At 57.9% G+C, this 13,088-nt stretch overlaps 1 protein-coding gene across 1 annotated transcript in view; it reads right to left on the bottom strand.

Annotated features, from left to right (window-relative positions):
* Positions 1–10,525, bottom strand: part of Cnpy1 (canopy FGF signaling regulator 1) — a 34,970-nt gene extending 24,445 nt beyond the window's left edge. The window contains exon 1 of the mRNA XM_071606065.1: positions 10,427–10,525. Within this exon, the coding sequence (XP_071462166.1) occupies positions 10,427–10,525 (99 nt within the window). The remainder of the gene's footprint in view (positions 1–10,426) is intronic.
* Positions 10,526–13,088: the final 2,563 nt, after the last annotated feature.

Here is a 13,088-nt window from a genome sequence, read left to right as displayed (position 1 = left end):
CCAGGGTCCCCCTGCACTGGTCTATGTGTAGTTTGTCCAGGTTGGACTCTCTCTGTTGTGCGTCTTGATGCCTTCCACCTACAAGCCCAGTCCAGAGCAGCCTGACTGTCCCCACACAAACTGCAGGGTCCCCTTGTGCACGTGCCTAGTCCTAGCAGGTCTCTGCCCCTCACGTGGCCTCACTCTCCCCTCCATCTGTAACAGGCTTCTCAGTCGAGGAGGTTTTTTGTTTGTTTGGAGTTTTGGGGGTTGTTTTTTTTTTTGGTACCAGGGATTGAACCCAGGGTGATTAACCACTGAGCCTCATCCCCAGCCCTTTTTGTAGTTTTTAAATTTAGAGACAGGGTCTCGCTGAGTTGCTTAGGGCCTCAATAAGTTGCTGAGGCTGGCTTTGAACTTGTGATCCTTCTGCCTCAGCCTCTCGAGTCACTGGGATTACAAGCGTGTGCCACAGTGCAGCCTCAGTCTAGGCTTTTTTGAAGGGAAAAAAATTGGGCCCATACTGTGCCCAAATTCTTGACAATTAATTTTCTCTTCCTTCTATGCTAAATGTCTGTATTTTTAAAATCAAAATTCAAGGAATCTGATCCATATTTGGTACAAGGCTCGTGACCTGATACTAAGCTCAACTCAAGGACTGCCCCGCGCCTCTGCCCAGGTGAGTGAGAGGGCATGTAGGTAATTAAGCCAGTGGTGAGTGTTGGATTCCAAGGGTTGGGTAAGTAAGTTAGAAGCTTAAGAAAGTGTCTGGTCAGCAGAGGAGGCACTCAGCACTCAGGCAGCCGGGGTGTGTGTGGAGGCGCCTTCTGGGGCTCCTCCTCCCTCCCTGTGCCTGCTTCCAAGGTCTAGGATGCGGCACTTCCCCACCCATGGGGGCCCATGATGCGACAGCCAGCGTTCGGCAAGGGGATGATTCCTCATTTGTATTTCTGTTTCCTAAGGGCTGTGCGCTGACCCCTTGGGAGCCCTGGCTGATTTCAACTGCACAGAGACTCAACAGCAAACAGGAAATCCTGGCAAGAATGTCAGGGAGGTGAGGGTCTGAGGGGAGCACGGGACAGGCCCAAGGATGGCCTCAGAGGGGGAGAGCATTATTCTCTTTCTTGGTCCCTTAGGAACATACTGCGGTGAGCCTGTGGCCACTACCATCTGGCCACCTCCTCATGCAGCGACCACCACGGTGACGGTCTGGGAAGAGATCAGCTGGGTTCCAGGCTGACGGTGAGAGCACGCACCACAGAACATGCAAGAAGATCTGTTCAAGATGATCAACAGGATCCCACTCGGATCCTGTCTGTGGGCTGCTCCACAGGCAAAGATGACCCTGGCCTTCAGAGAAAAGTGCTGGCTCTGAGAATTCAGATGATCATTGTAGCTGATCTGTGACCAGGGAAGTTCCATGTATTCCACTTGGGGAAGAGCACGGGCCTCGGGCATCGAGTGGGCTGTGTCTCTGGGGTGTGGTCCTTTAAACTCCCCCTGGACAGTGGCTCTCCATCTCGCCAGACCCAGCAAGCCACGTGAGGAGGTCTTATCTCACTGCACTGCCTCCTCCTCAGTAACGTTGATGGAGGATTTCTTTTTTTCAATCAAACTTGACTGAAAAGAATGTGCATTTGAAGCCCCAGAAGACCTGCTGGAAGCCAAAGTCTTTGCATCACGTGACTGCAGAGGTTGCCCAGCTGTGGGCTCAGTCCGCAACAGACAAGTCCTGCTGTCCCCTGGCTGTGGCCGTTCAGCTGTGGAAACATGCCCCCAAGTCCCACGCAGGAGGCAGGTGGGAAAACCAGTTCCCTCAAGGACCACCTGCCTCCACTCGGCTGTCAGGACCAGAGTATGTTCTTTGTCTTGTCACTCACTACCTCAGGTCCCCGGGTGATGCTCTTCGTGGTCCTTGTTTACATGTAAGATTCTGGACATCTCCGGAGATTCTCCTGCTGCAGCCAGAATAACTAAGACCAAGCCGCCTGGTGGTAAATGTGGTGCCCAGGTAGCTGAGAAGCAGGGTCTTCCAGGTGACTCTCCCTGGCAGCCGAGATCCTGCAGACCCCGGAGCCCCTGAAGAACGAATGGGCTTCTCTCCTCCAGCCCCCCAAGCATTTGTGCCGGGGCAGAGGGTGTGAGAGGATGTCAAGGGCCCAGTGACCAAGTGATAGTGTTGAATGCCCTGATGTCCATCTTGGAGGGTGCCCAAGAGGGAGGGAGGATTAGCAAATGGGGGCCACTTTCAGACAATCCTTAAGGCAAAGTGACTGTGTGCTCACTTATACGCCCCCCCCCCGGGGGGTGTCTGGGACGTCTGTAAAATGCCCCTGCTCCCAGCAGTGGGGAGAGGGCCTTGGGCTGGGGGGAGCCCTGCGGCAGCCAGCTCAGAACACAGCCACGCTCCCCAGGCTCCTGCAGGGTCCCTCACGACAGTGGCCTCCAGGGCTGGGAGGTGAACGCTGGCATCAGGTTGGAACCCACGGTGCCAGGCGCGAGGACCTCTGAGCAGTGTCTGTGGGGCTAGACGAAGGCGACTCTCTCCAGGAGAAAAGTGTGCATTTGTGATCACCTAGGCCTGGTGGCCATGGCCCTCCTCATGCCTCTGTCCAGGGACCTCCCGGCCTGGCTCCCTTCGTGGCCTCGACACCCCTGAGAGGGTTAGAAATCATCTCTTTCCCTTATAACTCTCCTCCCTCACCCCTGGGGACTCCTCAATTTCTAACCCCTGTGGTTTGGGGATGGGGACAGGCTTGTTGAGGTAGCTATGGAGGAGGACAAGCCCTGCGAGAAAGGTCCCCCTGCTGGCCCCACCGGGAAGAGCACAAGTCCCCAGGCTCCCGTATGGGGACCGCACCCTGTGTGTGCACGCCCAGGCAGGTGGGCAAGTGCCTTCCCTGTCCCAGCCCCTGGGCCAGCCTCCTGCCCACCTGAGGTCCCCTCTGCCCACTGGCCCAGCTGCAGACACGGCCCCATGCCCTCCCCTCAGAGGCACGGCTCTGTTTCCTGCTCTCTCTGCTCTGAGAGGTGACTTCGGGCTCTGGTGTTGTGTCGGGCACACTTGTACACACGTGCATGCTCAGACACACATCCTCAGGCACCCTTAGATATGCCCTTGCTCCTGCCTGGGCCACATCCCACACTGGCCTGCGGGGAACTCGAGGCTTCCTGCGTGGGGCTGAGCAGGAAGGTGGGCGGACTGCGGGGCACCCATCAGCCAGCTCCTGACCCAGCATGAGCGCAGTCTGCCACGGAACCCACCCCGAGGCAGCCTGGTGGCCGGGCTGGCACCTCCGAGGTCACCCCTCTGGGAGTGGGAAGGGGCTGACGAGGAAACTGGAAGGAAATGGGCCGCAGCCTCAGGTGAGGACGGTCATGACTCTCCCAACTAACTCACGGGGCTGAGGGCGTTGTGGCAGCACGGCTGGGCCGCTCGTGAGCCAGGGGCAGGCACGGGAAGCTGGAGGGGTCCCCTGGGCCTCTTCATGGGAGGGTGTGACCAAAGAGTCAATATTCTCTGGACCCAGTGGCACATGGCCTGGGCCTGGGCACGGGAGGCCAGGCAGCCTGGCTGATGGGTGACAGCTGGGCTGTGTCTCAGCAGAAGGGCCGTGGGTGGCAGCGCCTGAGAAGGGTGCAGGGCGCCTCCACTCAGCACAGGGAGCAAGGGCAGAGCACACGGCCTCCCTCCCGGCAAGCTCCAGATCCCAGGACAGCCCCGGTGCTGGTGCCACAGTGGCCAGCGAGCTGCTCCCCACCGTTCTCTCCCACCTCCAGCCCCCAGGGAGGTGGACCTCTGCCACCCCGGCAGGGTGCTGTGGGACGCTCCTTTTCCTTCTCTGTTCCCAGGGCTTGAGCCTTTTGGAGGGAGACAGAGGCACCAGCCACGGAGGAACAGTTCCCAGGGATGGGGAGCAGCACCTGTGGGGAGGACAGAGCAGGATAGGGCAGGCATGGGCGCCCGGGGGCATGGTGGAGGGCCGGGCACAGTGCAGACCCCACACAGCGCTGGCCAGCGGCCGGCCTCCCTGCAGCAGGCCAGTGTGACTCTGCAAAGCTGGTGAATGTGGAGGTGACAGTGTGGCCTCGCCCGGGTGGCAGAGGCAGGCAGTAACTCGGCCCTGTGCCCTGAGACCGGCTGCAGCTCCAGGGCCCGCGCCACCCAGGTCTTGATGCCTGTGTCTGGGGAGGCTGGAGCTGTCTTCCTGAGTTGGCTGTTGCCTCTGGGCAGCATGGGCTGTGCCTGGCTCGTCCTGGAGCGTCTCCAGTGCCCATCGTGGCTGGTGCCCAGGAAGGGTGTGGTGGGTGAAGGGGCAGGGAGCAGCCTTTAGTCTGGTCTTTTGCAAGTGCAGAGCAAGTGGCCAGCTGTACTCAAGGCTGCAGCGGATGTCCTGGGCCTGGACCCTCCTGCTCTGGACAGCACCAGTCACTGCCTCTGCACTCTCCGCTCTCCAGTGGGCACTGGATTCTGCCCGCCCAATGGCCAGGTGGTGAGCTCCACCCCTCCTCCAGCTCCTCCTGCACCTGAGGGCTCGTGTGGGTCTGTGTTCCCAGGGGCCCCAGCTGCAGGTGGCTTGGTACAGAGTGGGCAAAGGCGGCTGTCCCTCAGGATGAGCCGGACAGGCCTGTGACGCTTGGACACAGTGAGATCTGGCTGCCAGGTAGAGCGGGGAACCACGGCACAGCAATGGGGACTTGGGCCGCCACCGTGGCCAGCTGGGATGTGCCGAGGAAGCGGCCTGCTGCAGTGCACCTGCCTGGGGCTCCTGAGCTGAGATCCGTGCCAACAGGTCTGAGGAAGCTTCGCTCAGGCCACGGGGTGCCTCGGGGACGCAGCGAGTGGCTTCTTAGTCCCATGTTATTGCTTTGCCCTGTGGACAGCGTGGCCTGCCCTGTGGCCCCCACACTCGGCCCCTCCTCCTGGCCATACAGTGGTGTCTGCGGCTCTTCCTGCAGCTGGGGAGGGTGTGTGGCAGAACAGCAGCATGGAATGTGGGCAGACGTCAGGATTTTACTTTTAAGTCTGTCCCTGAAGTTCCCAAGGTGTCCTCCAGGCCTCTTCCCCACCCGCTGCACGGACAGGGCTCTGAGGACAGGGAGGTAGAGCCTGAGACACAGAGCCTGGTCCCTGCATGGCCAGATGGAGTGTGATCAGAGCCAGAAGCCGGCTGCCCTGTGGGCCAACTCCGACACTGGAGGGTCTGCAGCCGTTGGCCTCTTCTGGCAAATATGGTCCATGAAGATGGAGGCCAGCCTCCTCACATGTTGTGGGTGACAGTGCTTCTCAGATAAACAGGGACGGAAGGAAACAGAAGGTGGAGCACATAAAAACCACTGGGAAGATAAAAAATGAAAATTGTGTATAATGGTTTTGCCGTCCCAGAGACCACAGCATGGGTGCACGGATGGAGAATGGATGGAAGGATTTGTCCTTCTTTTCTTCTTTGAAAGGGAGATGCAGTGACTGGGTAGAGGAGACCGGCCACTGCTCCTGTGGCTACTGACGTCTGCCATCTCCTGGTGGGTGGCTGAGGACCGGCCTGCCTCAGGACAGGAGGACTTGGCCGGCTAGAGCCATGGCAAGAGAGAGTAGCCCCAAGGGAAGGGTGAAGGCCACCGCCACCCTCCTTCCTGGACTCTGGAAGCACCCAAGGCCGACGGAAGAATAGCACCCGAGCGCATGGTGATGAGAAAGGCCAGCTGGCCACTGAGCGGAGGCCGGGAAATTGAGACAGGGACACACGTAGCTCTGTGTCAAAGGTTTCGTACAAAGAGTCCTGTGTTCACGTGTGGCTTTCCGTCTTGTTCAGTGAGAATCACGCTGCGCTTTAGGGGTTAGAATTTCTACATAGCACAGAGTTCATTTCCCAGGAGAGAAAATCACCCAAAACTTTGTTTTTATGTGAAGTGTCAGGAAACAATACTCTTCTTTCAAATAAAATGCATCTTACCTAAAGCTGGTGACACCCCCACTAAACTGATTTCATGGTCCATCAGTAAATGGCAAGTTTCCTGATGGACATATTCCCCTCCACCTCCTGACTGGCCTGTGACAATGGCCCACCTGTCTCTTTTTATGAGCAAGCAGGGCTCAGATACAGTTGTACACCAACACTCAAGGATACAATAGGGTACTGGTGGTCCACAGTGCCCACAGGATGAGTAGCTCTGGTGATAGCAAGTGACACTGGAATTTGTCTTAATTGAGCCATCAAACAAATGAAATTAACGCCAGTTTGTCAAAACCGAGTCACTAGTGGTCCCTGAGCCCATCTTTTGCATTTCTAAGATGAAGCCAATTTGAAGTGGCTCTGTTTGCCTCGGGTAGTTGTTTTAAGAATGGAACGAAGGGCGTCAGGCGCCAATCTAGACAAGACCTCAGTCTCAGCACTCCTCTCGGCTGGTGGTGCCTCCTGTGTTTAAACTCCCCAAGTTTTCCAGATGGGCCTTGTCCCTGCAGTCACAGGGGCCAGCCTCCTTCACACCATGCTATCCACGGGCCCCCGGCCTGCACCCAGGCCCCACTGGGTGCCCAGCACGTGAGCCGGGGACCCTGTATTCAGCAGACCTGAGCCACGCTCAGCTCCCAGGCTCTGGTCCAGCTGACAAGGGCAGCTCCTCTGCACCTGCCTCCCTGGAGGTCTGACTTCCAGACCAGAAGAGGGGGCTGGCTCCAAGAGCAAACATGAACCACCACCTCCAGGAGGCCTGGGGCAGGCTGCCACTTGTGTTTTGCTAAAATGGCCACTAATCCGATCTGGGCTGGGGTTTTTTTTGGGGGGTCCTGGGTATTGATCCCAGGGATGCTTGAACACCAAGCCACATCCCCAGCCCTTTCTGTGTTTTATTTAGAGACAGGGTCTGGCTAAGTTGCTCAGGAGCTTGCTAAGTTGCTGAGGCTGGCTTTGAACTCACACTCAGCCTGTCTTGCTGCTGGGATCATAGGTGTGCAACACCACACCCTTCTCCAATCTGTTGTTTAAAAAGCCCAGAGACATCACCAGGACGCTGCAAAGCTAGCCAGCTGGAACACCCCACTCCACACAGCCATGCGAGCACTTCCTCTCACCGACCGCCGGGAGCCCCGACTTTGGGCACCTGCAGAAGCCCTGCCCACTCCACTGTAGAGTGATATTCGCAAGCAGAGGACGAGTACTCCATGACTATTCCATTTCTTCTTTTAAAAAGAGAACAGCACGAGAGCCGGGGCCAAGGAGAGCATGTCCACCGACCGACGCCAGGCAGGGGGCCTCTGGGAATTGAGGGCAGCGTCCTAGGGTATTACTAAACAATCTGCTGTCCTCATCAACTCTGTTTTTATGGGCTGCCCCATAAAATCAATAACATTGAAGACCTTTGAGCTATCTTGAGGATGCTGTCAATTAAAATAAATGAGACTTATTCCTAATAATTCCCAGAACCACAGGACCTCTCCTTCCACCCTTCTTGCCTGCTCTGTGAGTCGGCCTTAGGTCAGGGGAGGAGACCGCCACTTTTGGCCCCCAAGCCCACCAGTGTGGAGCAGCTGTGGGGGTCCTGCTTGGTGGTAGCTCAGGAAGAGCGGGGACTGCCTGCCCCCAGGGTCTTGCCGCCCACCCAGGCCAGGGATGGATGCTGATGGAGCCACGTCTCTGTGTCCTTCCCAGGTGCCGCTGGCGCTCCAGGTGGTCTCCACAATCAACTTAGAGGAGGCAAGGATCCTGGCACTTGGAACCACATCTCACCGCGGGCAGTCGGCCGGGGACCTTTGGCACCATCTCAGATACCTTTTCCCAGGCCCGTTGTTGGGAGGCTCCGGAAACTTGAAGAGAAGGGGAGACCTTCAGGAAGGAGCCCAAGAGGTTGCAGTTTCAAGCCACGCAGCGTGATTCTGGGGACACTGAGGCAGGCACAGGACACACATCCAAGGTATCCTGCTGGGCAGTCCCTGAGGAGCCCTTTCCTAGCGCTGCAGAGCCAGTGTGGCCCCTTCCGCACCCTGAAGGAGCCGCCGGGCAGGGGACAGGGTCTGGCCAGGGAAGTCGCTGGGGCTCAGGGAAGGGAGCCGCCCACCTCATGTCCACAGGGTGCCTGGGGCTCCGCAGGGATGAGGGCCCATGGGAGGCGGGTCTGGCCATATTCGGCTCCTTTGAGACTACCAGTGCCATCCGGTTACTTTGCAGAGTGTTTTTGGCAAATTTGGAAAGTTCTTTTCACTTGATCATGTCAAAGTGGAGCACCGGAAAGACCACAGCCAGCAAAGGAGCTGGTGGCCCATTTTCTTCAAGTAAATTAAAACCACTTTTGGGGTTAAACACCCCGAGAAAGTTCAGGCCTCCTAAGTGTGGGGTCCTGGGTCAAGTTACCCAAGGACACAGCCCAAGAGCGCTGAGGAGGGGACAGGAAGGTTGGCACTGTCCTGATCCCACCAGCCTACTCTCCCACGGCACTTGCAACACACGCACCCTGGGCTGTGCATGTTCTCATCAGTGAGACGGGAAAGGTAATCTCATCATCAGGATCGCCATCACTCAAAGGCCTTGGTGCAGGGGCTCCCAGCAGGACCACCGGGCTCCCTCCCGGCCCCCAGCTCCAGGCGCTCCTCCCTCCTCCCAAGCACCTGTGCTAGTGTCCTTCCCTCTCCCAGGTCGCCCCTGTGCCCTTCTCCCTCGAGAGAGAGGCCCCTTTCTCTTGGTCCATTGTACTGACAACAGGCCAGACGGCCTCCTGACCTGGCAGGTCACTAGAACACACAGACTCGCTTACCCCCAAGTCAAGCTGGCATCTACACACACACTCACACACACACACACACTCACACACACATGCTCACACACACACACATGCTCACACACACACACACACACATGCTCACACACACATGCTCACATACACTCACACACACACACTCTCACACATTCACACACACATGCACACGCACACACACTCACACACACACACACTCACACACACATGCTCACACACACACACACATGCTCACACACACACACACACATGCTCACACACACACATGCTCACACACACATGCTCACATACACTCACACACACACACTCTCACACATTCACACACACATACTCACTCACTCACCCCCCCACACACACATGCTCACACACACACACACATGCTCACATACACTCACACACACACACTCTCACACACATGCACACACATACACACTCACTCACTCACACCCCCCACACACACATGCTCACACACACACATGTGCACACACACACACACACACACACACCTTTCCTGGCTATGCTGGATGGTGGAAGCCAGCTGCAGCTGGTGCCAAGGACATGTCCCACACTTGGGTGGCCTCGTAGGACCTTGGGTCTCCTGAATGCAGGAGTCAGACCTGCGAGGGGGCTGCCAGGGATCTGTCCAAGGTCCTGCTGACGACACCCTCAGAGGTGCCTCTCCAGTTCTGTTCTCCTGTATGCCTTTGGGGAGGCGATGGACCCCAGGAGGACCCGTGCACCCGAGCCCCGTGGGGGCACTGACCTGAGGGTGAATCCCCCCTTCATAACTCACACAAACTAAACACACAGAGCAAGGAACCCCTGTCTCCACCACTATTCAACCCTCCGCAGCCCCGCGGATCTTCTCCACCCCTGCTCCCGTCCTCTCTGGACAGGGACACCTTCCAGGAAAGTGGAAACACACGCACACACACACGCACAACTCCCTTCTGCTTGCTCTGAGGCAGCTGTGTGAGCCAGGCAGGACAGGACAAACTTCAGGAGCCTGACCCACATCCATTCAGCTTCGTGTGGCATTGTAGAAGGACCCTTTGAATGCTGCTTCTCTCTGATGGCTCTGAGATGGGCAGTGTGTGCTGGACACTCCTCGCCTTGCAGAGGGGTTGGTATCTCCCAAGACATGCTGGAGCCCCGAGACCCTGTCTGCAGGCCCCTGCTGACCCCTGCAACTCCCCTGTGGCAGCCCTCTCACCACATTAGACCCTCGGGTGAGCCCCCCTTGAGTTGTTTTGGAGCAGAAACGGTTCTTCTTTCCTGTTGGCCAAGGATCCGAGTCTGTCCCGGGGGGTGGGACGTGCATCCTGCACCCCCATCTAGAAACTTGGAGATCTCGGAGGGAGGAGGAGGTGCCCGAGAGCGTGGTGCCCACCCCTCCACCTTCCTCGGCCCCCTGCTGGCCTTGCCCAAGAACCATGGCAGCATTGTGTTTGATTCTGATGAACAACAGTGCTGCGATGCCTTCCAACTCGACAAGACACAAAATTTAGGTGCTGAGAGAGATACTTCAATTTCAAGCTTAAAGATTACTTTGGGTCCCTCAGGACTCAGAAGCAATTTAGAGCTGATACCCTGAACAAGAGAAAGGTTAGGAGATTAAGACCAACTGCTGTTTGGATAAATGGTTGGTAATTGCCCATATCCGCAATTATACACTGGCATATAATTTCTTTTCCGCTACCTTTCTCCTCTCCTGCGTCCCGTCAGGGTTGATTCGGAAGGAGCCCACCTTGGTCTTCTTCTGCCGAGCTTTGGTGATGTCATACTCCACCTCGTCCATCAGGGCCCTGCATGCTAAACAAGACACAGACAGCTGTGACCAGGGAGTGGCCTCGGAAGGGCAGTGGAAGGCCCCTCTGCTCGGACCCAGCCACGGGGACTCTGCTAGGAATGGGGCTTCCCTCCTCACAGCCTCAGACGCCATCGGACGCAGACTTGGAGACCCGTTTCCTTTGTATCCCCTTCTGTGCTCTTTGTGTTTTGAAAACCACGTTTTACTTTTGCATCTGCCACAGAGCTGTGCTCACAGCCCCTACTTTGCGTTCACAGTAGAACCATCTTTACAGAGTGAAGGTGCTTGTACCCCCAGCCCGTTGGACACCCCAAAGCCCTCTGGCTGCATCTCTCAGACCCAATCTCCCTCTGCATCACTCAGTCCAAAATGCATCCTGTTTCTGTAGATTGACTCTTGCTGGAATTGAAGTTGCAGGGGACCCTGTGAAACTTTTTTATTCTAGGCTACGTAGCACTTTGTCCCCCTAAAATTCCTTTTCCCCTTCCAGGGCAAAACTGCCCAACTGGAGACCCCCCAGGCGCAGCACTGGGACTGAGACCTTGCAAGTGAAAAGCAGACCAAGTGCCCCTGCCCTACCTGTGGCCAGGAGCTAGCACAGCACGCCAGCCCAGGGGCGCTGGAGAAACGACGGTGGGTCAGCGCCCCGAGCGCAGGGAGCCGTGGTCCTGCACCAACAGCCCGTCTGGCGCTGCATGTCTTATTGGAGCCCTATATTTGGAGTCTCCTTGTTAGAAAGGGTTGGTTACTTTACATGCCGTTGACCTGACCCTGCATTTGGTGCTCTCTTCAGAGCGTGGCTGCTGGTGGCATGGCCTGTGCTGATTGTGACAAGGCCAACTGTGGCCAGGGAGGCTGGCTGCCCTCCAGGTCCTTCCAGTGGCCCAGCCCTGCATAGTGCCTGGCCGTGGCACTGTGATGGTGGCCCTGGGCTGCCCGTCTTGCAGACATGGCTGGGAGGGAGGGAGAGGCACACCCAGGTCTGCAGCTCCGAGCTACCCTCTGAGCACCCGGACCCGAAGCTCAAACGCAGGCTGCACAGGCCGGGTCCATCACCCTGAGCCTGCTGCCCTGACGGCCAAGTGCCCCCTGACCAGTGTGAACTGCCATCTCTGGTAAACCCAGGAGCTCCCTGGGTAGGTGCAGCCCTGGGGACTTCTGGGACTCCGTCCTTCTGGCACTCAAGGTCTCTCCCAGGTCCTGGTCAGCAGGGGATGGCAGCTCTGCTCGGCCCATGGTCAGAGGCGTTGAAGACTGACTGAGCTGGCCTCTACCCTCTGCTGGCCACAGCAGGCAGAGGTGGAATGCTGCCACCCATGCCCCTCTCACGTTCCCCAGGCCCGAGAGCAAGCACCCCCTTCACAGCTAGGCAAGGCCCTGCCCCGTTCAGACCTCCCTGCAGAACAGCTTGCCCTTGGTCCCTCCACTCCCCTCCTGAATTGTGGACACTGGCTGGGGCTCGCGGGAGCAGGGCACTCTGGGGTACATCAGGTGAAGAACTTCAGGGCAGGTGACTTTCAGGGAGCTGTGTGCCTTCCTCCAGGTAGTAGAGGTGAGAGTGGTGGGACAGAAGACCATGGCCTTGTCCTGAGCTGCCCCTGACTTCAGACCCCACTTAGTGTGGGATAGGCCACCTCTCACAGGAGAGGGTGCAAGGCTCTCTAAGCTCCTGGCACACACAGCGGCTTGGTCACTGCTGTCCTTTCCTGCCCCTCTGGATTCTGGTTGGAGACCCTGACTGGGCGTGGTGACAAGCGTGGGACCCCATGCCCTGCCATCTCTCTACTGACTGCATCTGCGAACCAGGCCCCTGCTCGGGCCTGGCTGCGGCCCTCCAAGCCTGCACGTTTGTTTCACAGGGTTTGTTTGAGGGTCCCTGGTGCTGGAAAGCCTGTGGGGCCATCCCTGGCTGCTGAAGTCCACAGGAGCTCCCTGGGTAGGTACAGCCCTGGGGACTTCTGGGCTTGTGTCCCAACACCCTCCCTCCTCTCAGCCCCATTTCAGGGGCAACAGGACTGGTATGAAGCACAGGCCTCCTGGGGGGTGAGGACTCTGTTATTGAGCACCCCCACATGGGAGATGGGGCAGGACTGGGACACAGCACCATCAGAGGAGAGGGGACTGTGTCCCCAGGAGGCAGGGGAGAGGAGGGCAGAGCAGCGCGGAGTGGTTTGCATTGCCCATGTCCCTCCTGGAAAGGGTCTGTCCCCGGGCCCAGGGATCCTTCCAGATGTAGGCCTTGGGGTCACGATCACCGTCCCTGATGCAGTCTACACCCAGAACTGGGCAAGGCAGGACAGGACACCTGCTGTCTGGGGCCAGTGGGGGCCACTCTGGCGGGCCACTGTGGGGCCCACAGGACTGTCTCCTGACTGACCCTGTGCCCTCCCCCTCCTTTCCACAGGAATTGACCCGTAAGATCTTCCACAGTGGCCTGGACAGGCCTGGGGAGGGAGCCCAGGGCTCGGCCACCTGGCCTGGCGCAGCACAGGACTTCCAAGTAAAGCCATGGTGCCCACCTTTCTTTGCCTCCAGTGCCAGCTGCTGGGAT

Source organism: Marmota flaviventris, chromosome 1 (assembly GCF_047511675.1).
Source record: "Marmota flaviventris isolate mMarFla1 chromosome 1, mMarFla1.hap1, whole genome shotgun sequence".
Taxonomy (NCBI): domain Eukaryota; kingdom Metazoa; phylum Chordata; class Mammalia; order Rodentia; family Sciuridae; genus Marmota; species Marmota flaviventris.
The sequence above is the reverse complement of the archived record's forward strand: the minus strand, read 5'-3'. Positions and strand labels throughout refer to the sequence as shown.